General features: G+C 41.2%; 1 protein-coding gene across 14 annotated transcripts in view; it reads right to left on the bottom strand.

Moving 5' to 3' along the window:
* The window catches only part of MRAP2 (melanocortin 2 receptor accessory protein 2), a 30772-nt gene extending 7124 nt beyond the window's left edge, over positions 1-23648 (bottom strand). Inside the window, exons 1-9 of one of the 14 annotated variants that reach the window (XM_065056470.1) lie at positions 23489-23648; positions 16598-17514; positions 14463-14630; positions 13554-13658; positions 12451-12594; positions 12158-12307; positions 8265-8364; positions 2588-2999; positions 161-2306 (exon numbers count right to left, since the gene is read on the bottom strand). In XM_065056470.1, the coding sequence (XP_064912542.1) occupies positions 2606-2999; positions 8265-8364; positions 12158-12284 (621 nt within the window). In that variant the 5' untranslated portion in view covers positions 12285-12307; positions 12451-12594; positions 13554-13658; ... (1 more) ...; positions 16598-17514; positions 23489-23648 and the 3' untranslated portion in view covers positions 161-2306; positions 2588-2605. Of the gene's footprint in view, positions 1-160; positions 2307-2587; positions 3000-7412; positions 7572-8264; positions 8365-12157; positions 12308-12450; positions 12595-13553; positions 13659-14462; positions 14631-16597; positions 17515-23344; positions 23466-23488 lie in introns of those variants that run through there. The other 13 variants (XR_010471224.1, XM_065056467.1, XM_065056464.1 and 10 more) reach the window with 13 other exon arrangements.
* Between the last annotated feature and the right edge of the window lie 951 nt (positions 23649-24599).

The following is a 24599-nucleotide window of genomic DNA, read 5'->3' as shown; positions in this document are numbered from 1 at the left end:
AGGTTATTTTTCTTTAAAAAGCAGCATGAAGGACTTTAAAGATAGAAAGGAGAGAAGACGGAAAAAGTAGATGGAAGAACAGAAGCAAGAACCAAACACTTAAATACCTTTACAGGATTAATACATGCTTTAGAAGGACATAACATACAACACATTGGAATTGTTGGTATTATCCCTTGATTGTTTTATTAAATTCTTTTCCTCTAGGCATTAAATGTCACCAGCATCCATACACATGTATACTTTTCCTTTCTCCCCAAAGAAGCAGTTATGCACCTAAACAAAAGCCACGCAGATTTAAAGATGGCAGAAAAGAAGCTTAGGTTAGCCCACTGGGAATAGCAAGCTTCAAGCTTTTCTTTTTTTTTTTTTTTGAGAACCAGACCTGCGTTATTCTAAAACATAGCTTTGAATGCTTTAAAAATGAACTTCATTTCTTGTTTGTTGAGAACCTGGATTCTACACAGTTTTTTTCCCCCCATTTAAGCAGCAGTTCTGTTTTCAAGTATGGCAAAGGAAAGAAAAAGAAAATAACAGATCAGACATCACTGAAGGGAGCTCACTCATCCAGAAACAGGCTATAAAAGCCACAGTTTGTACAAGTCCCAGAGCTTGTTAGCAAGAACAATATTGAGCTTCAGTTCAGACAAAGCTTAACCATTAGATAATTAACAGCTGTTTGAGGTGCCTCAGCAGGAAGCTGTTGCCACATTCAGAAGGCAGATTTCCCAAAATTTCTTAATTTGGGAACAGAAAAGGCAAGTCCTCAGCCACAGCTTTCATACTCACTCATGGTAAAGTACCTGCTGTAAGAGGCGGCCTTTTCTGCCCCTGAAGTAGCTACTGGAGACCCGTGCAGCTGTGCTCGTTTGTAACAGGGTTCACTTCAGTCTTCTCTTGGGAACTATTTTCCACAATAATCGTCTGGTTTTAAACAGTCTGTTTTGTCTTAAGTATCATCTCATTACTTTAAACACTAGGAGGTAGTGCAAGAATTACATCTGAAAACAGGAAATTTAGGTATAATGGTTTATAATAATGGCACAGGAGATGAAAATAAAAGAGGTTTCTCCCAGCTCTTACATTCTTTTAATGCACAACCTATTTGCTAGGTTTTTCTATTCATCAGGTGAAGGAAGAACGAATTATTCAGCATTTAAGTGTCTCAAGAATGTATCAGCACCCCATTGCTGCATTTTCACTCTGACACAAACACATTGTGTACAAATCAGGTGAGTTTTAAGAAACCCCAGACGGGCACAGGATCTGGAATCCACTAGCTCCATTTGTTAATGGAATATTTATTAACATCCTGCAGGGCACTCTTACTCCAAATCCAGCAAAGGATTTGAACCTGCTTACTCTGCATCCTATATGCTTGCTCTAAAACCATTTGGCCATTAGCTACCATCTTTGGAGGAAAGCTGAAACATAATTTAAATACTGGCTAAGGTTCAGAACCTTATTCCTTCTCTAAAAAAAAAAAAAAAAATCATCAGCGTCCAGGCTGAAATTACATCTATTCAATTCCTTAACAAACCTTTCCCTGGGGAAAAAAAAAAAACTGTGATTGCAACACCATCCCAAGTGAGTACAAAAAGAAGACAGAGGAGACATGCAGCTCAGCAATGCTTTTGGAGCTGGTCCTCTCAACAGCTCAAAGCCTGCTAGCCCTTCAGTGGCCCACTGGTCAAAAAAGGGCCACGTATAGAGCCAAAAGGTATGTGAAGGTTCAGCCTATAAGCAAAGCGTAACACCAGTTTTAAAATATCCTTTTTTGCCAACAGAGTTATGGTGGTGGTATGTTAATCAGGTTTCCTGCAATTTAGCTACTGAATCCTGCCTTTACCGAACAGGAAGTTTGCATAAGCAATTTAAAAAAAAAAATTACTGTTTATGTGTAAAATATTAATTCCAGGTCATCACTGTGCAGCTGTCAGAATGTCACTCAGAAGTGCTATGATTTCAGGCACCCGTTTGCTTTTACTCAGCAGCAGGTAGTGGTAGCATTTTGTAAACACTGTAACCAAACAATTTAATATGCAAGGTATTAAAGCTCTATAAGCTTTTAAGTTGGGTTTTAACCTGCACCAAAAAGCAGTTCGGAATCAGCAGTTGAAGTTCATGCCAAGCAGATACGCACAGTGCTGCCCAGTTTCAGGTGTCCTTTCTGGGAGTGGCAGAAGCTGCAGAACCTCCCCCAGCAACTGCCTGTTTGTTCCTTGCTTTAGTCTTGAGGTTTATACTTTCCTTGGCTGAGGAGTCTTCTTATCTCACCCACTGCCAGGCTCCAGCCTTCACAGTCCCTGCAAAATATTATCATATCTTTCAGAAACTGGGCATAAACAGTCACTTCAAAACAAAGAGCAAAACAAGCAAACAAAGAATAAAAGTCAGGAAGCAAAAATAATGTTGGGCAAAGGTTTAGACTGCAGAAGGCATCAGAAAGAAACGTTCACTCCTTTACTTCTTGTATCAACTGAGTTCTGTCAATAAAACACACAGGTCTGCAATACCTTTTATCAAAACACCACAAGGCCAAGAAAGGCTTCAAACTGGACAATAACAGGAATGCAGGAATGTTTACCTTAAAGTAAAAGACTTTTCAGTCAAGGTTCTGATGGGAAGATTGCATGACTGATTTGCTTTCTAAAAAGATTGGTGGCTCTGAGATGAGGAGATCATCATCACCTAGTGAAGAGTTCTGCTCCGTGTTGACAAAGTTAGGAATATTAAATTTTGTGAGACAGTTCAAGTCCTCATCAAATATTCCACTGCTCCTGGGAACTTCCTGGAAGTGGATATTACTTTCCAGACCTGGACATTTCTGACTTTGTTTTGCTTTGTCCAAATGTTCCACTTCATTAATACAGAAATGGAAAAGTGACCGGGATTCTTCGGGTATTTGACGAGAAAAAACCCTGTCCGACTCTAGAGGTCTTCCAAAATCTGCCACAAAGCTGTTCATGTGAAATCTTTTTTCAGAAGGTTCTGCATTACTAAGGAGGAAAAATAAAAATACAGTAAGTTTGAAAGTAGAAGTATCCAAGATCTTAACAGCAAAACTAGTGTCAGCAACTATTATGATCAGAAAGAAATGAAACCCTAACAGTTTATTGACAAGAGACTTCAAAAGCCAGCGCTATTAATCATTTCCTGCTGAAGCTATTTTAAGTCTTGATTTGCTATGATAATTTTCCATGAGAATACGTTATCAATGCCAGCACTCTTAAATGGTGCTTATAGGAATCAATATATTTTAATAATTGGCTTGCTGAATGAGCTCAGAAACACTCCTCAGTATTTCCTCTTGACATCAAATAGTGTCAAGCTTTTTTAAGATGGCTTTTAAAACACTGAGAAAAATCTTCAGTGGAGAAAATCCTTCTGAGACATAAGCAGCACTGTTGTCACTAAAGGCATTATTTGAGCACTTGGTTGTCCAGATATCAAACCATCTTTTCCCCTGACCTCAGTCAATTACACTCAGATTTCCAAATCAGGAGAGCTGGAACTAAAAACTGCTATAAAGACTGGCAGCCTTAACCAGACACATAGCCCAGAAAGGACATCTTTACGTCTTTCTTGGAGTTTTCTAGACATGTTAGCTCAAACCAGCTCCAATGTGCATGGACTTGTGCAAGAGCCATGAACACCTGGGGCAAGAAAAGCTCAAGCTAGATGGAATTTTTACAGGTAATATTATAATACAATCTTTGTCAAGCTAAATTTTGGTGTATCATCACAAAATGCAAGTTACTTGCATCTGAAAGGCAGCAGAGGCATTCAGATGATGAATAAAGTCTAAACATATTTGCAGAACATAAGTTCTGTCAAGTAAGAATTAAAAAAAATCCAGCTGTTCACATGTGAACGTGTAGCAAGTGACACTGGAGCCACATAGTTGGACTCCCTCTAACGGAGTACCAGCACTTACAGAGATTTTCAGAGAAACATTATAATTTAATCTTCTCGGTCCTGCAGTAGGAGGTAGGTGACTACATGCTTCTGAAAGCCTCAGATGGCACATTCAGAAATCTGCCCCTAAAACCTTCAAGTTCCAAGGACACCTACCATTAGTCTTTTAGCCACAATTAATCTTAGAGACCCTTGCTTCTCAAATGGTAATTTACTTCCATTATGTGATATAAGAATTCTGTCCTAACAAAATCAGTTACGCTGGCATTCATATTAAAGTAGTCCTCTGATTTATCAAAACTGTATTGGCAAATTCTGCATTTCTAAGTGAAGCACGTATAATAGAAGCATAACGTTTAAACTGATGCAACACAGACCAGTAACTAACTAAGAATCTATGGCATACACACTAATAAGCTACTGCATACACAGCAAGAGACAAACAGACTGGAATAATACTGTGGTAGCCTTCAGAACTGATGACTGAGATTTATGTATTTATAATGCAACAGAAATCACCACTCTGAGTTTAAGTTGTGTATGTAGTCTTGCAAATCTACCACCAAGAGTTTCTATGTAGTATTGCAGCACAGACAGTGGAGGTAGCAAATAAGCACAGAAAGAAGGACAAGCATTATAAGCCTAGGAAGGAATTACTTCAGAAGAAAACTTAAAATGCATCCATTAGAGATATAAAACTATTTCATAGGTGTGGAAAGTGCTCTCTAATCCAGTGAGCTATGAAGGAGCAAAGGCTGATTGTGTAGTGGGGCATGCAAGACTGGCAGTGGCAACCCAACCGAAGTGGAAGAATACAAGATGCAAAGAAACTTCATAATGACCCAGGAGGTTGAAGACACAACAGAGAATAATCCTGTGCTAATAAGTAGGGAACATGGGATTTCAGATTCTGAAATTCACAAACACTATCCTCCCGTATTCTGGGGAGGATATTCATTATCTTTTTAAAACTAGACTAGAAACTTGCATACTCTTGCTCATTACAGTATACAACTATACCTCAGGGTATATCTTTTCAGAACACTCAAAATAAGAAATCCCAGTTTTACCGTGGAAGGCAGCACAGACACCTGGTCAGTCAAATCCCTTTTGCAATGTTTGGGCCAACAGGACTCTCAGAATCTCAGAAACAACCAAACACAAGAGCAGGCAGGTGAATGCCACACACCTTGAGCATCACACATACTGAAAACCACTCAAAACAAGCAGTTGCTAATGAACTAGCCCAAGCTCCCTTTTCTAGGAATCTTCCAGCCTACAACATGGTGTTCTGGTCTGCTGGATTTGGTATTTAGCTCTGGACTCTGCCCAATGGACCTGAGTGCCCTGTCAGGGTACAGATCATTTTGCCCAAGATACCCTTCTAACAAAGGAATACTTGACATTCGTCTCTACCTTAAATACCCCTTCTCTCAGTACTCCTTGAAGTGACGGGGGTTACTTGGCAAACCATGGAAAGCAATAAGTAGCCAGTCCTCCAAAACAGCAGGGTTTGGCATCCCAAAGGGAACTTGGGACACCTAAACAGGTCCTTAGCAGAAGTGCTACTGTGAACCTGAGAAGCCTTCCTGAATACATTTTCAGCAAACACATACATATATCTGTAGAAGGTTTTGTTTCAGTGGATCTGCATTTCTCTGAGTGGATTTCACCCCAGAATCCTTAACCAAAGCCACCTGATTTCTTAAGAAATAAAAATAAATTTTTATTTTTATCTTTACTGTAACCAATTGTACAACCTGCTTCAATAGCTGCATGAAACTTTAGGATGACATCAGCCAGGATTTTGTACTGATAGGTTACGTGAACACCTGCATTTGCTGCACACGTTTTTTTAAGGATTTTTGAAATGCAGAAACAAACATAGTGTACTCTTTTCTCCTGAGTGATGAATGACAGTAGATTTCAGGCAGCAACTCTGAAAGATTGTCAATGCAATGTTTTGTTGCATCACCTAATGTTCTACGTATACTAGCATGCAAGCAAATGGAAAGTGCAAAAAGCATAATTTCCATAAGTAATTAAATTTCTGCCTCTCCCCATCCATATCCTGAACCTTTTCTTCTGGTCTAAGCATGTATCCAATTCTGAACATCTTGTACAATTTTGAAAGTACATGCTATCATACCCCTTTATATTGAGCCGAGAAAAGCATACTACTAGAAAAATCAAGAGTATTCTACTTCAGATCCATCCATCTGAACCCAGTTACACTTATCTCTCATGTTAATGGTACTTTAAGGAGCAGTCAAATTGACTTACTGAAGTTAGAGACACGTCCATCAATCAGGCTGGCTTTCTCCCGAAACCCAGGAACCCCATTAACATCTATTTCTAAAGGAGGGCTGCAAGACAGCTCACTAATGAAACCATGAGTCATGAAGAATCCAGTCAGGGATAAAGACAGAAGATGCAGCAAAGTATTATAAAACCACAGTCTGCACTGGTTTTACAGGTAAGTATGTTTTCCAGTTTTTATATATGTGTATCAAAAATAAGAGGAAACAAAAGGATTTGCACCCCTTAGCATATTCCTGGATGTTCTGTTTCTGGTACTGTACACAGGGGGTTACCAAATCTCAAGAAAACAGTGCTCAAATTTGTTAAAGGTGCCCACTCAGCATACGTATTAATTGGGCAAGCATTCAGGCACACAGCTCCCAAAGCTGCAAGGAAGTTTAAAACAAATACAGGAAGGAAATGACTGGGCTCCCTTCAGAAACTGAAGAGAAGTCATTAAGATTTAGATTGAAAGGGATCTCTGGAGGTCTTTAGCCTTATGTCCTGATAAAGGCAAGGCTGACTCTGACTCTGTTCAGGTTATCTGGATGTAGGTGACCAAAGATGGAGGTTTCACAAACTCTCTACGCAACCTATTCTAAGAAAATTGATGAAGAAAGCAGCAACACAGTGGGAGATATCAAGCAGCCCTCTGCTACCTGAAAGTGCATTTTTACAAGTATACAGACTTTTGATAATATCCATATTAAATTCTCCCTGGTATAAAAATGACTTCATCACTTCTTCCCCTCTTGTATTATTCATGTGGGACACAGATTCAGCTGCTCAGCTAAGAAACAAGATCTGCAGGGAAAAGAAGCAGCACACCAACATTTACAAGGACTTTAAATGTACTTCAGAGCAGAGTCTGGCTACTTGAAGGCACCCTGTAAGGAAGGCAAAAATACCAGCCATGAAGTGCAGCAAGTTGGTTCTGGGAAGCTGAATTCTTCTGCCTCTATTTCCTTCTCACAGAAGCAAAAAAATAAGGAGCACAGAAGAGGCTCGTGATACATGCACGTCCTCCTAGCACAGCTCTGCATCTAGAGCGGTGCTATTACAGCAAGTTTCAGAGCCAGTCAGAATAGGACTAAATAGCAAAGAACCTTCAGCAGGCAGAGACAGGCAGGTTGCTTTAGAAAGTGATAAGCACTAACAATTGCCTTTCACAATCAGCTTCTCATCATTGTTACCTGCCTGTAAGAGATCTCACTCTCCAGAGAGGCTTTTTGTTTCTACTTTGTGGCACCCAAGCCTGAGAGGACATGTGGGTTCAAACTTTTTCAGAGGATGAGACACTGACAGTTTGTGTGCTGCACAAATGCAGATGAATGGTTGAGGCCAGGCATAGTCTGCATGTACTTAGCAATAAAGAACAGGAAAAAAAAATATTAATTTGTGACTTTCAGGGGACCATGGTGCTAAACACACATGGTCTGATCTGTACTTCAACATCTACTGCAATTTCTCAGCAGAAACTAAGACACCCTGACACTGGGGGAACTACATAGTTAAGGGAAGATTTTGTAAATACTACCAATATCTACCTTTTGGACTTGAACATACAAACATGTGGAAATCCTCCAGACTTGAACTTCCTTAATTTAACATCTGCACTGCATTATATTTGTATATACTCTGTCAGTATTCACATTTCTCCACTCCATCATAACATAAGCCTACCTAGAATAACCCATTTGTTTGCAGAACAGTAATCTAAAGCCACCTGTTTGGCATCCTACCCACCAACTTCATTTTAGCATGAAAATGCACACATGCAGCTGTTCCCTTCTTACTGCATGTCTACTAAATATTTGCTAAATAGATCACACATTAATAACAGTTCTACAGAACTGGTCTCCTACAAGTGCTTGGAACAAAAGTTATTTGAAACATTGCAAGACAGCACTTGTTCATAAGGACAGAGTAGAACAAGAAGGTGCTGAGCCAGGGCAAGGTCAGCACTGTCGCTGCTTGTTTGGGTGCTGCACAAAAACAGATTTGCCACTTAGCAGGCTGGGAGTTATTCCATTTTTCAGACTCACTCTTGATGTGGTGCTCCTGTCTTTGTCAGCAGGGTCAGGACAAAAAACATGAAGATGACAAAAACTGCAAGACCAACCCAAAATCCAATCACAATGGAATCTGGTGAAAAAGAGAAAAAAAAAAAAAGATTAGTATTTCACCTGCAGTTGCAGAAAGTTCCCTTCCACATGCAGCATCACTGTAAAATCCAAAAGACTTTGCATCTTACTTCTGGATGGCAAAGAGAAAGGACAATCATATTTCTCTCTATCTATTTTTAAACAGAAAGCCGCCACTGAAGCTCTCATTTCTAGCCAAAATTTTACTGACGTCCGGACCCACAGGAAACAAGCTGAAGGAGGGAAGACACTGAGTGCTCTTGGTTAGTAAAACAGGAACAGCTCCCGTTGTGATGCCTGGCTCATGTCCAAACATTGCTTTGGAACAAACTTCAGTGCTAGAATTCTGAAGAGATGTTTATTTGATTTACAAGAAAAATCTCTATCCCTGTAGAGCTGAGCTCCTGCTATTTCAAATTATTTCTGCCTGAGACCATTAGGTTTCTGGGTTTTGACAGATTTCTTTGACACATTAAGTTTAGGAAGATCCAGCTTTCTTTCAGTGGTAAGATAGAGGATTATGAAACAAACAGAACCACAGGAAAAAATATATTTGCTACCTCAACAAATAACAACCACCAACATACACAAGACATTTCTGAGTAATTTTTAATTTAGGATTTGAACTTGCATACAGGAAACTGCAATACAATGTCAGAGGAGCCAAACTGATTTGAACAAAAATGTCAAACACCAGCTAATTACAAGAAAAACACCAATGCAATAGCCAAACATAGAAGTAATTGGGAAGAGCATGGCTTTTTGCCTATGTGCATAAAATGTACCTGCTCTTCTCATTTACAGCAAAATGATCCCTAGATAAATTGTCAGTCCTACTTAAAACAACTTATGTCCACTTATGACTTCAACATTGATCCACAATTGCTGCTGAAGGAATCAAGTTCCTGGAAGCTCTGAGCTTAAAGAGAGGTACAAGTGGGACAAACATATTTCCTGAAAACAATCTGCCCCAATCTGGCATGGCCTAAAGCTACAGAGCAACAAGCCAAAATATGACCTGGTCTAGGACCCAAAGTATATAGGTGCTTTTTCATCTGTCATTTCAGTTACTTAGTTTTTTTTAATGCAAATATTCAAAATTTCCACCATAAAGAGTTCAAAAAATTATCATATAAACAAGCAACAGGGAAGTCTTGGTCAGGACAGGTACCCAGATTTACCCTCAACCTCTTGTTATGCAGCTACTACTAAACCTCAGAGATCCTCGCTGGCTAGAAAGCTCTGCGATGGTCCATCTAACCCGGTGCAGCAGGCACAGCACAGCACTTTAACCAGCATGCTCCATCTCCTACAGGACTAACTAAAGACACCAGAAAACAAGGAATCAGCTCTCTTGCCTGGTGTTTGACCCTAGTGGTTAATCACACTCTTACTGTGAAATGTCTTCCATGTTAAAAGGCAGATCTGGGAGCTGGAAATCAGTTCAAACCATTTGCTCTTTCTCTGCAAAGTGCCTGATACAACTTGAGATTTTCTCCCTGGGAAAATACTTTTATGACAATCAAATCACTCTTTAATCCCTTTTTCTGGTAAGCTAAGGAGGTTAAGTTTCAAATCTCTCCTCTGCCACATCTCCCGCCCTCAATACCCTTTGTAAAATAACTAGAGAGTGGTTCAAATATAGGTATCCATGATGGAGGGGAGCAGGGAGAGTTTGTAATACTCCTTTTTGCTTAGAGCACAGCGGTATGAGTTTATTTCTGTAATTCCATGCACTACGAGCCCTATATTATTTTCTGTATCGTTCTGTAAATATAGCCTGTATTCGGTGGTTCAAGATGCATCTTGTGTTTGGCCTTACTAATACACAATAGCTCATGATTATCTACTATCCTACCAGACTTTATAGTACCTGAAAATTTCATCTAAAAAGAAATACTCACATTTCAAAAGATCACCATTTAGCCATTTACAGCTACTATTACCTACCAATTACTCAGATATGCTTCGATTATATGCAACTGCACTGATAAACAGAATATGAAGTCTGACCAGGTAAGATGTCTTAAAAATATGCATGTAGTTTATATTGATCACGCTGTAAAACCTAACAAAGGGAAAAAACCCTAAAGAAAAAAAAATAAATCAAGATTCTGATAAACTACTACTCTCCACAAAAACCACACATGCCAGCATTGTGTGTTCCTATAATTCATGAATAACAAGCCTGTCCTGCATTTTGGTTTTTGGGGTTTTTTTTGGTTTTTTGGTGTTCCAATCCCAACAGAATTCCTAAGTTTACTGAGCCCAAAGCTACATCTTCCTTGCTTTACTATGGCTTCTGATACCCTTCCAACACTCTGCTGTATCAATTACATTATTTGGATTTGTTTAAAATTAAAGTAGGTGGCCCAAGTTCTCTTCAGTGTTAAATTTAGGCCTCTCTCCATGTTGCCACTACAATGTCTGCAATCCAGAGGTGACTTATTTATATTTTTTCTCCTGTCACACTCTTGGACACACCAAGCTAAAAAGAGGGCATGTACATAACACTGCAACTAATCTTTGTAATCAGTAATCTTTGTAATCAGGATTGGCTTCTGATTAATAGAAGAATGGAATATAAATAGTAACATGATAACAGCTAACGTACATTTTTCAAGTATCTAACATTTGTAAAAATACAGACCACAATCAGCAGACTTCGGGGGAAAAAAAAAATAAAAATAAGTACAATTCAGGTTGAAAAGCAGCTTCTGCTCTAGTTCTTCTGAAAGTTACTAAGAATCGCAACAAATTTCTTTGGACCATTACAGAGTGTCTCCAAAACATCCTGACTATGCAGACCCAAGGGAGACCAGCCTTTCTGGGCTACTGATTACCACCGCAATCCCTCTTTCCCACTCTGAATCCTCATCATGAGCAAATGAGGCAGAAAGTATGTATCCCACCCTGGACCAGTGCTCCAGCACTGGATGGAGACCCTTCCCCAAGACTTTGAAGGCTGTTGCTCAAACCCTCTCACAGTGCATCCAGCTCAAAATAAAGAAACAAAATTATTTGCTTCTATTTGGTAAACTGCTTTTAAAACACCTCCTAGTAATTCTGAGTTAGTCTCTTACTTTTTTTTTTTCACCCATCATTTCCTCCTCACCTCCTTCAAAAAAATAGAAATTTAATAAAAGTCAAAGCCATTGCATAGACTTTAGATAAATGTTGGCCCAGCTGTACTAGCTTTCCTAGCTAAATTTCCTCTCAGTTCCTACCCACAGTGTTCATCTGTCTGATCCCTGCCCTCCACCTGTTACTTCTACTGTAAAACAGCTCCTGTATTAGCAGAATTCTGAATTCAGCACCCTCCTCCTATGAAGTCCCAAGGACAAAAGTTTCTGAAGAAAGAGAAATTTATTCTTTAGATCTGTTATAGCCTTCAATTTATTTTCTCTGAAGAAAAACAAAAGCTGTAAGGCTGCCCATCACTTTCCTTTTAGCATTAACAGGAACAAAACCAGAGCAAACCAGAACTATATCAAGTAGTCACCAGTAGCTGTATTTGCTGTTATAAACTGTTCCTGATCCTCTGATATTCCTCAGTATTGACAAATTCCTGCCGCAGCCAAGAAATCCATGGTTCTCTCATACACAAGAAAAGCAGTCAAGATGTAGAATCATAAACGATTACAATAATCTAATAAACAGAGTAATAACTCTAATTGCTGAGAATCAAAAAAATTAGGAGAGAGATTTTTGTGCAATAATCAGTTACAATGAAGAGCAGGAACAGCAAGATGGGCAAGCTCAGCTGCAATGAAGTGTATCTCTACTGAACTTACATTTATGAGCCTTCAGGCCTTCAAACGACACTGGTCCATACTCATAGTACTCGTACTCCCAGGTGTAATCAGAGTTAGACAAGGCCTGCTGGGAGGTTCTGTTAGAAATCAGCCCCAGGGCAGACATCTTGCACCTCAATAAATATATACCTGTGGATATGAAATGTGTTACTAGAGACTACACACTTCTAGTGCCTCTTTTCATTTTATAGAATCCTTTCTTATTTATGGGATCTCTTTCTCACCAGCGTTCCCAAGAATAGCCACTCACGCTTACAAAGGCCTTCTCTCACCTTTGCCTTTAAAATCCAGTATCGCTGCTACATCAGACAAAACCACCACATTCCCTTGCCTGTTTTTGCTGGCCAACCACTGGTCAACATATGTTTTCTCTTCAATGGAAAGAAGATAATCTATGTTCACTTCCACATAGATGCCTGTTAAATGTACAAACATATCAAACCCAGGCTCCTTAGATTGAATATAGCTTTTATAGCTCAAAAATAGTAAATACCAAAGACCACCAGCCTCAGCAGCTTACGGTGAATGCTGCCATGAAAATCTGGACAGAGAAATGGCTGGACCACCAGTTTCAAAGGGTTTTATCATCCATACAAAGTCCAGCTGGCAGTTGCTTACCAGCAGTACCACTCAGACTGATACTGGGCTAACAGCATTTAACATATTCCTAAAAGAGCTGGACAATGAAATGGAGTGCATTTTTAGCAAGTTTCTGGGTTATAAAGAGACAGTCAAGAGGCTGGAGGGCAGACTGTTACTCAGAGAGACCTGGACAAGCTGGATAAAGGGAGTGAGAGGAAACTCATGAGGATCACCAACGCAAAGTCCTGCACAGGTAGGGAAAAATCCCACGCAGCAGTGCACCCTGGGGGTTGACTGCTGGGGAGCAGCTCTGCAGAGAAGGACCTGTCATGGACAACAAGCTGAACGTGAGTCAGCAATACACCATGTGGTAAAGAAGGCCAGGTGTGTATTGGGCTGAATTAAGAAGAGTGTAGCCAGCAGGCCAAGAGAAGTGTTTATTCTTCTCTGCTCACCACTGGTAAGGCTGGATCTGGAGTACTGTACCTGATTTTGGTATCTCAAATAACAGAAAGACATGGACATGCTGGGGCACATCCACTGGGAGCCCACCAAGACGGTCAGGGATCTGAAGCACAGGATGCACAAGAGCCTAAGGAAACTGGGTTTGTTCAGTCTGGAGAAGACGCGGCTCCCACGAGAACTTAGTGGTCTCTATACAGTTACAATTACAGACAGAAGTTGCAGAGATGACAGAGGCAGACTCTTCTCAGAGGTGCAGAGTAAAAGGACAAGATGCAAAAGACAAATTGGGAAACTGAAAATTTAAATTAGATACAAGGAAAAAATGTACCTGATCTAGTTGATCATGCTTTGAGCAGGAGGTTGGACCAGATAACCACCAGAGGTCACTTCCAGCCTAAATTTCTCTGTGCTAATAAACAGCTTCAATATGTCACTATAGAAAGAAAATAAAGCAGGAGTGATTTTCCCCACAGATTAACAAAGACCTGCAATGCAACATTAAGCATCATTAAATTGTCTTGACAGATATTTCTGTCATTAGCACAAAACTACATTAAGGATTTGTATTTTGCAGAGTATTTTTTTCAGAATGTTAAGACAGTTTTATGCATACCAAAAGAGAGCACATCTCTGTGCAAAACAGGTGCTTCAACAGGACGTCCAATTTGAAAAATATTACAAAATACTTTCAGTAAAAGTGAATTTAGCTTCGGGTAATTTTGCATTCACTTAAAACCCATTAGGGTGAAGATTTCATGTAGTTCAAAAAACTATTGCAATTAGTTGTTCTGTGAACAGTGAAACTTCTCAGAGCACAAAGTCAAATCCAAATAAAACTGACTGAAAAGAAAGGCCCTAAAGAGCTGTGTCACTCAAAATAACTAAACCTTTAGTCCTTCCTAAGGATAATTAGATAGACTAAGGCTGTGCAAGTAAAGCACATCGTTCTGCTAGGAGGACCACACGTAAAGAATAGGTATCAGGCACAAAATGAGGAACACAAATTCACCCAGGGAATTTGAACAGCTTTTCAAATCTGTAAAAAAATTCCTTCTGCAGCTATTTTAGCATGAGTAAATGCTGGCAGGAATGTCTCAAAACAATTTTAAATAAACAGTGAAGTATTCCTGAAAAAGTAAACTGCATACCCTGTTGCAGTGTTCAGAACCTTAAATACATACCAAAACTTGACTAGCAAGTATATAAATCCTTTAAAACAAGAAATGGATCTATTTACCAACTCCAACCAGCTTAGTTTTCACAATAAACAATTTGCCAACAGGAAGGAGGCAGGTGGAATTGGGAGAGAAGTGACCAGTCCCATTTGCTTGGGTCAGGAAAAGGAGCTTCAGTTACCCTCACTCTCCTTTAGGCACTCAGAAAGCTCCCAGCAAGAATAAATAGCCTGAAGCATAGAAGAGGAAGAAAAAAGATGGCTGTAATGGACAATCCAGTTCATGGCTGAGGACGCTTCCCACCCTGTACTTGCAGCCCTTAAAGAACATGACAGAAAGAGGTACTTGTCACTTTAAGTGACTGTGTTAACAGTAAAGTTCCTCCTCTGATTTCCCAGTGACTAGAAGACATTATTTTCTAGAATCAAAGAAAGAATGTCTAAATAAACTTCAGGCAGAGTTCATCTTGTTTTTAATCAAGTAAGGTAACTGCTGCCTTCTGGGAGAAGCAAACAGCACAGAGAATAACTTCAGATTCTTATCCTAGTTTGCTCCCATCTCAGCTCTGTCAGTTTTCTCTTACAAGACTGTGTTTCCTTTTGTGACTGAGTCCAAAGAGACTACACGGTGCTGCACAGGGTTCCCACCTACCTTTTCCCTCTCTCCTTAATGTCTTGTTGATGATTTGTCTATTACACATTCCTGTTTAAGGGCTGCTTTTCACTTTTATAGCTTCCTAGAGAAGTCTTTCATTTAAATATTTCTCATATGGAATCACCAATGCTCATTGTCACCTCCTTGCTTTTAGTATTACAAAAAAAAAAGCTGAACAGTACAGTAATAGGCAGGCAGAAAACTTCAGAATAGGGTAGATGCACAGTCTGAAAATTGTTTCTTCTTCAACCCCAAGTGCAGGCAGATTGGATTAATTGGGCCACATGCAGATCTCTTTCCTGATCTAGTCACTAGTGTCCATTATGATCTATGGGGAGAAGAGCCACTTCCAGGACACAAAGAAACTGTCTGGTTTTAGTCTTAGGTTAGGACTTGGAGCTCCAGTGTTTCATCACTGACTACAAACATTTCTAGACTTACTTCTACGGTAGACAAACCTACTATCAGAGGGAGAGGTGCTACCTAAAACTTGGATCACCAGCTATCAGGCTAAACCTCTGTCTCAGGATTTGTGGGAAATATAAAATATGCCTCTAAATGATCTAGTACAGCTAAGCATAAACATTGTCCTAAACTAGTTCACAGTTCACTTTTAAATTTTTTCTGTCCAAGTGCTTCTAAACCCTCAGCCTGAAACATGTTCAAGCTAACCTTTTCTACTTAAAAAGTCAGCCTAGTATGGTGGAACAAGGACCAGCCTAGCAAAAGTAGCGAACATTAAGACCATGCATCTCCCAAAGAGCAAAGCAGGGCAAGCAGAATGCCAGCAGCCTGTCACATGTATCTGCCAGGGTGCAGCAGGTCATGCGACTGTGGGTGCCAGATAAGGGCTTCTGGGAAGGAATTCCCCCAGGAGATGCACTCAAAAAGCCCTTTTTGCCTGGGGTGGATAGCAGTGATTCATCCCACAGCTCTGAAGCATGACAGGGAGCTCCTCTAATTGACCTTGCTGAGGGGTTTTGAGGGGGGACAGGAATTGTTTGAGGCAAACATGAAAGCCCTCCCTTGTTGACTTTGATGTGCATGGATGCAGACAGCATTTCCTCACCCTGGTTCACTTCCTTCAGGAGTAAGCGAGCAACAAAAAGCTTCACTTTGATCACTCAAGAAACCCCAAAGCAGGGCTGTGTTCAGCGCTGCCAGCCAGGAGATTCAGGCGGATCAGTCTCCTGGAAACTAAAAAGGGCAAGTGCTTATGGCCTTCTTCTGGAGCACTGGGTTGTCCTCTGCAGATAGAGGATGTCAACCGGTACCCAGACACTCCCCATGGAGACACAGCTGCAACTCCTGGAGCTGAATTATACCTTAATAAGAACTCATTTGGAACCCACGTGAAAGTTTGTAAGGCCACAGCTTGCCTGCCAGGCATACCTGAGCAAGGCAGTTTGGCCATTGAGCTGTATCTGCACAAAATCTACATCTCTGAACTGCAGTAGCGGGGAGCCAGACACTGCTGCACTTAAGACTATTTGTTTCAATCTGGACATCACTGGCACATCACACAATGCTTACAGCCACTTACCTTTCAAACTGAGTCACTGTAAAGGCAGAACTGGTCCCACACTGTATCTGAAGCACAATTTTCTGGTTTGTACCACCACGGGCAGCACAAAGGCAAATGTGGTTTCGTGCACATCTGGAACCAGCCTCGTACGTAACCAGCAGTAACCACCTCCAACCCGACCTGCATGCACAAGAAGAAATCTACGTGGACTAGTCAATGTACTGTTCATTTCTGGAAAAAGAGAAACTACCTATACGGTAGACACAAGCAACCTGGTAAATTTTTAATCCAAAGCTACATTTGTTTTTCCATATAATTCCATTCTGCTTACTGCCAGAGAGTCTAAGTACTTTACACTCTTCACAGAATAAATGAACAAACTGTTTGCCCCTTGGAAACTGTGAAGATCCCAAAAGCCAGGCAGAAAAAAAAAAAAAAAATAGCAACATTTCAAACTGTAAGAAGTCCTAGCCTGAGAAAGCTTCGCACTACACCCTCAGGCATCAGCTCGGCACTACAATTAACCCAAAAGTTGCTAGCTATAAGAAGTTAACAACTCAGGCTGTTCCCATACCTGCAACAATATTCTGCATTGGGGAAGAAGGGGATCACCCACCACTATGTTCCTTTTTACTCTATCGCAAAGACTAAGAGGTGAGGTCAGAGGGAAAGAAGTCAGCAAGGAAAGTAATCACAAACTGATTTACTCTGTACTGCATGAGCTGAAAGTTACCACAGACCCCATCTTTCTAGAACCCTACTACATGGATATTGCTTCAAACAAGCTGTGCCACCCCCAAACACTGATGAGAAAGGAGTCTGCAAGAAATACTTAACCAAACGGTCCTTGCTTCTTGATAATTCTCAAGACTGTAGAGGTGCAAGATTTGAGTTCAAACTTGTGGTCTTTTCAGGGGAATACCCAATCTTCTTGCCTGCAATAAAAGAAAGGAAACCAAGCTATACTAAACAACTGAAATCTAGCAAGAAAAATACAAAGATGGCTGAAAACTGACTGTACAAATTAAAAAAAAAAAAAAAAGGGATAAACTAATCATACATGTTAACTGTGAGTGCATAACACCTGGGACTTTCCTTGGAGAGAAAATAAAGTACCACTGTTAACACTGGTTATGTTTGTGATTTATGCTCACCAAGAGCATCATATGCATGAGCTAGAGCACTAAAATAACAAGAATGATGTTGGGGCACTAAAATAACAAGAATGACGTTGGGTTCATCACAAAAGGACTTTGTAACAATGGTAAGAAAAAAACATTGGTTTAGTCAATGCTTATCCTAGGAACTAAGGATCAGAAATGACAAAATTGCAGACACTTGTGCCTCACATCACTGTTATACATCATATAACATACGTTTTATTATTCTTATAACTATGCAATGTAAGCTAGACTCCAACAATAAACTGCTTACATACCACACACACAAATTCTCATGAAAATTTCTTATTGTCCATGCGCTAACTTTTAGTGTCTTGTGCTGTGTGTGTTGCAGTGTAAAATACGGTCTCCACAGCATTATATACAATTTGCATGCTAATTGTAAAGCTACTGTTTGTACTTAATTTAAATGTTATGACTTTAGAGTAAAATTTAACAAAGAAAAGACCAAAACAGTTTGCCAAATGTTTTCCTAACAGAAGACAATGATGGATGCAAGCACTAATGCCTGCTTAGCATTCAACTCAGCAGAGGCCATCTGGAAGTCAAACTAGTATGAAATCAAACTGTACTATGAGCTCACAACTATATGGATCTGAAAATAGATGGAGCAAACATATATAAGCTCACTCATAGACCTTGTCTGAGAAGACAGCTGAACTATACCTAAGACTGTATCACAGAAACTAGGTATTCCTTCTGCTCTTAAAAAGTTACAATCCTGCACTGACAGTAAAGCGAGATGGAACAGTCAGTGTAGAGCTATTGGGACTTGCTCACAAAACACACTAAAGCAAATAGCTTAGCTTAAGTCCAGTACCAAAAGCCTTAAAAACCTGCAGCCAGAATATAGTGTCTTAAGAGACACTATTATCTACAAATAATAAAGTGATGTTATAATTCCACTTAAGTAATGATAAGTAATGATAATTTCACTTATTTCCTGCAGCTAGGGCAGAATTACACAATCAATCCATCACATACAAAACTGAGCTTCAGTTAAGCTCAAAAAAACATTTCATTTTGACATTCAAGATGGCAAAACCTGATATATTACAAAAATTTACCCTTCCACCCAAATAATACAAAAAACCCTAGACAATTACTACAGTCACACTAGAAAACAAGACTAAACCTTCCTTTCAAGCAACAAAAATCTGTTTTTCTAAAGAGAAAACAAATAGATAAAACTGCATCTGAATAACAGGTTTAAATTTCTGAGCATGTTTTAAAGAGGGAAGATTATTTTTTCAACAATCTTTTCTCAGACATGCCCCAGCTGAAACCTCCACTGAACTTGCTTCTGGAGGGCAGCAGGCTCAGGACATGGCTGGGACACTGCGAGGCTCTGGTCAGAACAGAGCTCTGGCTACAGCCGAGCCCATCTTCATCTCCTCACTAAGAGTCAACCTCCTCTCAGATGTGCACATCTGGCAGCTTCAAAACCCAAGTTCTTTCAAAACCAACCAGACTAGAAGTGCTATCAGTGAAGACTAAAGTACTGTGACCTTCCAGTTCTATAACATTACAAACGCTGACATCAGTGGTACATGTAAGTATATTCAACACTCAGCTATTCCCCGCAACTCCTTAAAATACTGTCAACTAAATTTAACCTTTCACACTACAAATTTTTAACCTTCAACCTTTGAGGGGTCTCAGGCTGATTTATTATAGGAAAGCCCTCAACTGAAAGAGGTCTGGTATATCCATTAACGAGGTAATAGTAAACTGTAGAGCAATTTTGCAACCGGCGTGCCCTGAATGCCTCTGCTTTTGGGCTGTACTATCCTCCTGAATTTTCCTGGCTTGGCAAAGTAGATTTTTTTTAATTTTATTTTATTAAATGTCTCTTTTTATTAGCTTTATTCTCACAGAAAGCTCAGCACAAAGATGGAGATGTTTTGGTTTCCTTGTTACCCCTGAATTCTGACAATCTGATGCCATATCCAGAGTAGAAAGGAAAGCTCTTCCCCCTCCACACTCTTACTGATCAGCCCAGTGCAGGTCAATTGGAATTGTTCCCTCAAAAGGTGAGTTAGCTATAAGAGTTGTTTTTAAAATACCTTCTATTTGTGTCATCACTCAGGAATCTATTAAAAAAAAAAAAAAAGGCAGCCTCAATAGCAGGGACAGAACACTGTACATTTTTTGTAACTAAAAGATGATATTAAATTTGAAAGCAAAAAAAAAGAAAAAATGTCGCTGTGAATTTACGTCAACACATATAAATCTAAGCATAGGGTCACTAGACTAGATTTACTCAAATCAGCTAGTCTGCAAATCGTGAAGAAACACTAGAAGCACAGTGCTCAGTGTAGCCAAAAAACAACTTAATCCAAGAGATGAGACAACCAGGAGTATTTCAAATAACCATACTTAAACTGACCATTTTCAACAGAGGCGAGGCTGAAAGAAGGAACTACTCTTGTGTGATTGCTTCTGGGATCTCAGCACTGATTAGGAGCCGAAATTACCCAGGCTCCCTTTGTGTCTGTCACCTGGGTGTGAAGAGGCCTGTGCCTCACTGCCACTTCTGGGGCCAACCTCCCCAGACCCACAGGGCTCCCCATCACAGTGTGCTAGACCTGAGTTTAAGTGCAGAGCAGCTGTTGGTAGGCTCGCACAGCCAAGAAAACGGATGAGTGCATTCAGACCTCATTTGATAGCTCTGTTTTGGCTTTGCATCCATGAAAAACCACCAAAGCACCAAGGCTGACAAGCAGAGTGGAAGCTGAGTACATTTCCCCTCTCCCATTACAAAATCAGACTCTAATCTTCACATAATGTCTATCTGGTCTGAGGTACAGGCCACAGCACACCTCCCATAGCATCTCTTTAACTTCCCAGTGGTTCTCCCTAAAGAAATAGGTTTGTTTCTAGTCTATGCTGAAACCAGTGGAAGATGAACTGGCAGAGATGGAAAAAAAACACACTAGTATGATAGACCATTTGTTCAGAGCTACTATCACACTTCATGCTACAGTGAAAACATGTTCAGTTTATGCTCTCACCCACACAGTGTCTGTAAAGCCATAATCTCTCAGACACAAAGTAACGGTTGAGTTTTTCAATTTGAAAAATCAGTTGTGTATTACATTTCCCCAAGAACTAATAAGATTAAAAAAAAATACAGCTTTTCGTGAAAACTTTCACACTTGAATGACAAACATTTTCTGAACTTTTGTAGCTAGCCTACAATACAATAAAGAAAGTTTGCTTTAATCAGTTCAGTGAGAATTTCAAACAGGCACTGAAACAGAGCTGTTTATTAGAAGTCAAACTGGTTTGGGATTTTTTCAAACAAGAACTGTTAGTGTTTTTTTTTTCCTGTCTTTTAGATATAATTCTTCCCTCCAGTGCTTCTGAAGAAGCAAACAATTTATTGTGGTGCCTCAAATATAAATTTCTTTTCAAGTAAATCAGACAGCAGTACACAACTCACAAGCACACATCTGAATTCTCCCATTCTTGATCCCAGCCACATCTCTGTGCTACACCAGGCTCTAAACTAGAGACCAAGAAAACATCATTACAACAGTACAACCAAAGCCTATTGCAGTGAGTATGCAGAATTAAGCCTTCATTTATTTGTACTAAAATATGAACTAAAATTTTGCCATTAATATCTCGTATTACTGGTTCAAAGACTCGTAATTTGATTTAAACCGTTGAACAAGCTGCCAGAGCTAACATTTGTCCTTCACCTTAAAACCTCTTCCACCACAAAGTACAGGCAGACAACCAGCACAAGAATAAGCAGTAAACTACTTTGTCCAGCTCTTAATATTCTGGATTATTTTTTTCCTTCAAAAAATAAAAGGTATTCTCTTGCAACAGCTTGATTTATGTTATATATTTTTGCTTGCAATTGATACACCCAGAATGTCTCATTATTTTTGGCAAGAATAGAACCAGACTGTTCTCAGTCAATGGAGAGTTGCTGTTCCCCTGGCTTCTTTCCAGGTATTTACTGCTGTAGTTAAAAATTATCTTGACTCTCTGATTAGGAACCTGAATAGGAAACCACAAATGGACAAGAAAAAACAAGCAGTATTTGATACAATTTTATCCGATTATCTCCAAGCAGAAACCAAAACATCTATTTATTTCCACAGCACTTATGTAAATCTGTATCCCTGTGTATACAGATTCTGGGGAACTCAAACAAGAGTAACAGACAGGAGCAGAGGGAGCAGCTTCAAAACAGAACAGTAGGCTGGGAAACACACCTGGAAATAAAAGTGCCTCAATGTTCTCACAAACAATCCCTGGGCAGCCTTGCTGAGACACTTAAAGACAGCATTGGCACTGCTGTCCCATGCCTCTACCAGCTACACCTGTCACAGGAAAAGTGGCAAACTTCTCCTGGTGTGCCTGTGCTTCCAGTCACCACCCAGCATTAACTTCTGCACAACCTTGATATGTCAGGATAAGACGCAAATATCAGGGAACAGAGACTGTTCAGAGGGAAGTTTTGCCAGCTGATGAGGTGATCATCTCTAGCAAAAAGAAAGGCAGACAGGTCAGGAGAGGGACCTGAACTGAGTATAATACCAGTCACTGTCAACAGAGGCTGCTCACTAGACACTGTGCAGAGATAACTGTTAAGAAAGAGACAGTTAAGGGAGAAGGGGGAGGTGGGGAGAGAATAAAAAATATGAGAATCAGGAGAAAACTAGAGAAGAGCACATCAGAGAAAGGGAAAAGGGCAAGACTGAAAAGAGAAGTAATCTAAGGCTGAATGGAGAAGAGATGGTCATCATAAAATCATAGAATGGTTTAGGTTGGAAGGGACCTTCAAAGGCCATTTGGTCCAACCCCCGTGCACTGAGCAGGGACATCTTCAACTAGATCAGGTTGCTCAGAGCCCTGTCCAGCCTGGCCTTGAATGTCTCCAGGGATGGGGCATCTACCACCTCTCTGGACCACCTGTGCCAGTGTTTCACCACCCTCCCTGTAAAAAATTTCTTCCTCTTGTCTAGCCTTTTCATGCCTTAAGTCTGAAAGCACAAAAGGAAATGACATCTGAGAAAACAAAAGTTAAAAAAAAAAAAAAACACACCACAAGAAACACACAACAAACTTATCTTGCTCATTTTTGCCAACAGGTTGAATTTTTAAGTCCATTCAAACGTTCAGCAGTCAGAGCGCAACACAACATGTAATCTGAGGGGACTGAAAATAATTCCCATGTATTCCGAGCAAGCTCTGTGCTTTCTAGCTGGTTTGCTTTGTTTTTGTTTTGATAACATCAGAAGGAATCACTCTGTTAGAAATTCGGAAACGAAACACTAGCTTTCTGCAGGTTGCGTTTTCCACGCCAATCAAACGAACAGCGCCAACCTCAAGCGTCTTCAAGAATTTATTTCAAATCAAGTAAAAATCAGAGGAGTATTTAAGAGCTAGAGGCTTGCGAAAGTCAACAGGTCTCAGTATCAGAACCACCCAGCCGCGCGGTAACGCAGGCTGAACTACCGGCACTCGGGGCAGCGGCGCCCCCACCCGCGCCTCGCCGGGAGGCAGGGCAGGGCAGCACCGCCCCGGCCCTCCCGCCGCTCCATCACTCCCTCACCGCGCTTACCGCACCGAGCGCTAGGCAACCCCCGCAGCGCCGCTCCGTCCCGGGCGAAAAGGAGCAGCCCCGCGGCAGCGGGACGAGACAGCGCTGAGTGGGAGGCGGGCGAGATGACGCCGGTCGGGGTGACGCCCGCCCCCGCTGTCCTACCTACCTGCCTGCCTGCGCCGCGGCAACGGCCGCTCCGCGCGACGCCACGCGCGAGACCCGCCGAGCCAGACCGGACCGGACCGAAGCGCGCCCCACCGCAGCCAATGAATCAGCAGCAGCTGCGGAGCCCCAGCCCGCCCGGGCGGCATGGCACGGGCACGTGACGCGGCCGGGCCAATGGGCAACGCGGGCGGGAGCGGCCCCGCGAGCGGCCGCAGGTGTGGGCAGCGCTGGTGGCCCTGAGGCGGCCCGGCCGGCGGGGACCGCGACCGGGACCGCCACCGCGGGGGCGACGGCGGGCGTCGAGGGGAGAGGGAAGGAGCGGGGCAGGGAGCTGCGCGGCTGCTGGCAGGGGCAGAACGCAACTTGGCAGTGCCCACTGTGTGTCACTTGCTGCACCAGAGCACACACACGCCAAGGGGGAACGCTGATTTTGGAGGGTGAGGAGAGCTGACAAGGATGGGCTGCCCTATTGGGAGTGGAGGGGCTAGCACGTTTGCATTTGGGCAGGCCCCCACAGGGAACCATTGTGAGTGGGGCCCTTGGCCCTAGGCAGCCAGGCCCAGCTGTCCCAGCTGCCAAGGGGTGAAGGGCAGTGCATGAAAACTGTGGGGATTGTGTGGCTTCTCACACCATTTCCATCCCAATGAACTGCAGCTTCTTAAGATGAAGAGGCCTTTAAGAGTATGTGAAATCGGTACCTCGCTCTTCTGTGTGCAATCATCAAAGCACAAGAAATGACAGACTCATTGAGGATTGGTAGGATATATTTAATGGAAGTTCCTGTTGCTGCAATTTGTGCCCATTGCCTCTTGTCCTGTCACTGGACATCACTGAGAAGAATCTCACTCCACCTTCTTTACTCCCACCATCAGTTATTTATGCGCATTGGTAAGAGAACCCTGAGCCTTCTCTAGGCTAAGCAGTCACAGTTCACTTAGACCCTCATACATCACATGCTCCAGTCCCTTCACTACCTTCGTGGCTTTTAATCATCTTTGTGGCAATCAAGTGCTGTAATGAATGACATCACTTCATTTTTCAATCCAGTACTAGGAAACAAGTCTGATCTACCCAACAAAGCCACCTGCCTGCTACAATGCCCACCCTC

The sequence above is a fragment of the Columba livia genome, chromosome 3 (genome assembly GCF_036013475.1).
Source record: "Columba livia isolate bColLiv1 breed racing homer chromosome 3, bColLiv1.pat.W.v2, whole genome shotgun sequence".
Taxonomy (NCBI): Eukaryota; Metazoa; Chordata; class Aves; order Columbiformes; family Columbidae; genus Columba; species Columba livia.
Note: the sequence above shows the minus strand (reverse complement) of the source record. Positions and strands in the feature narration are given on the sequence as shown.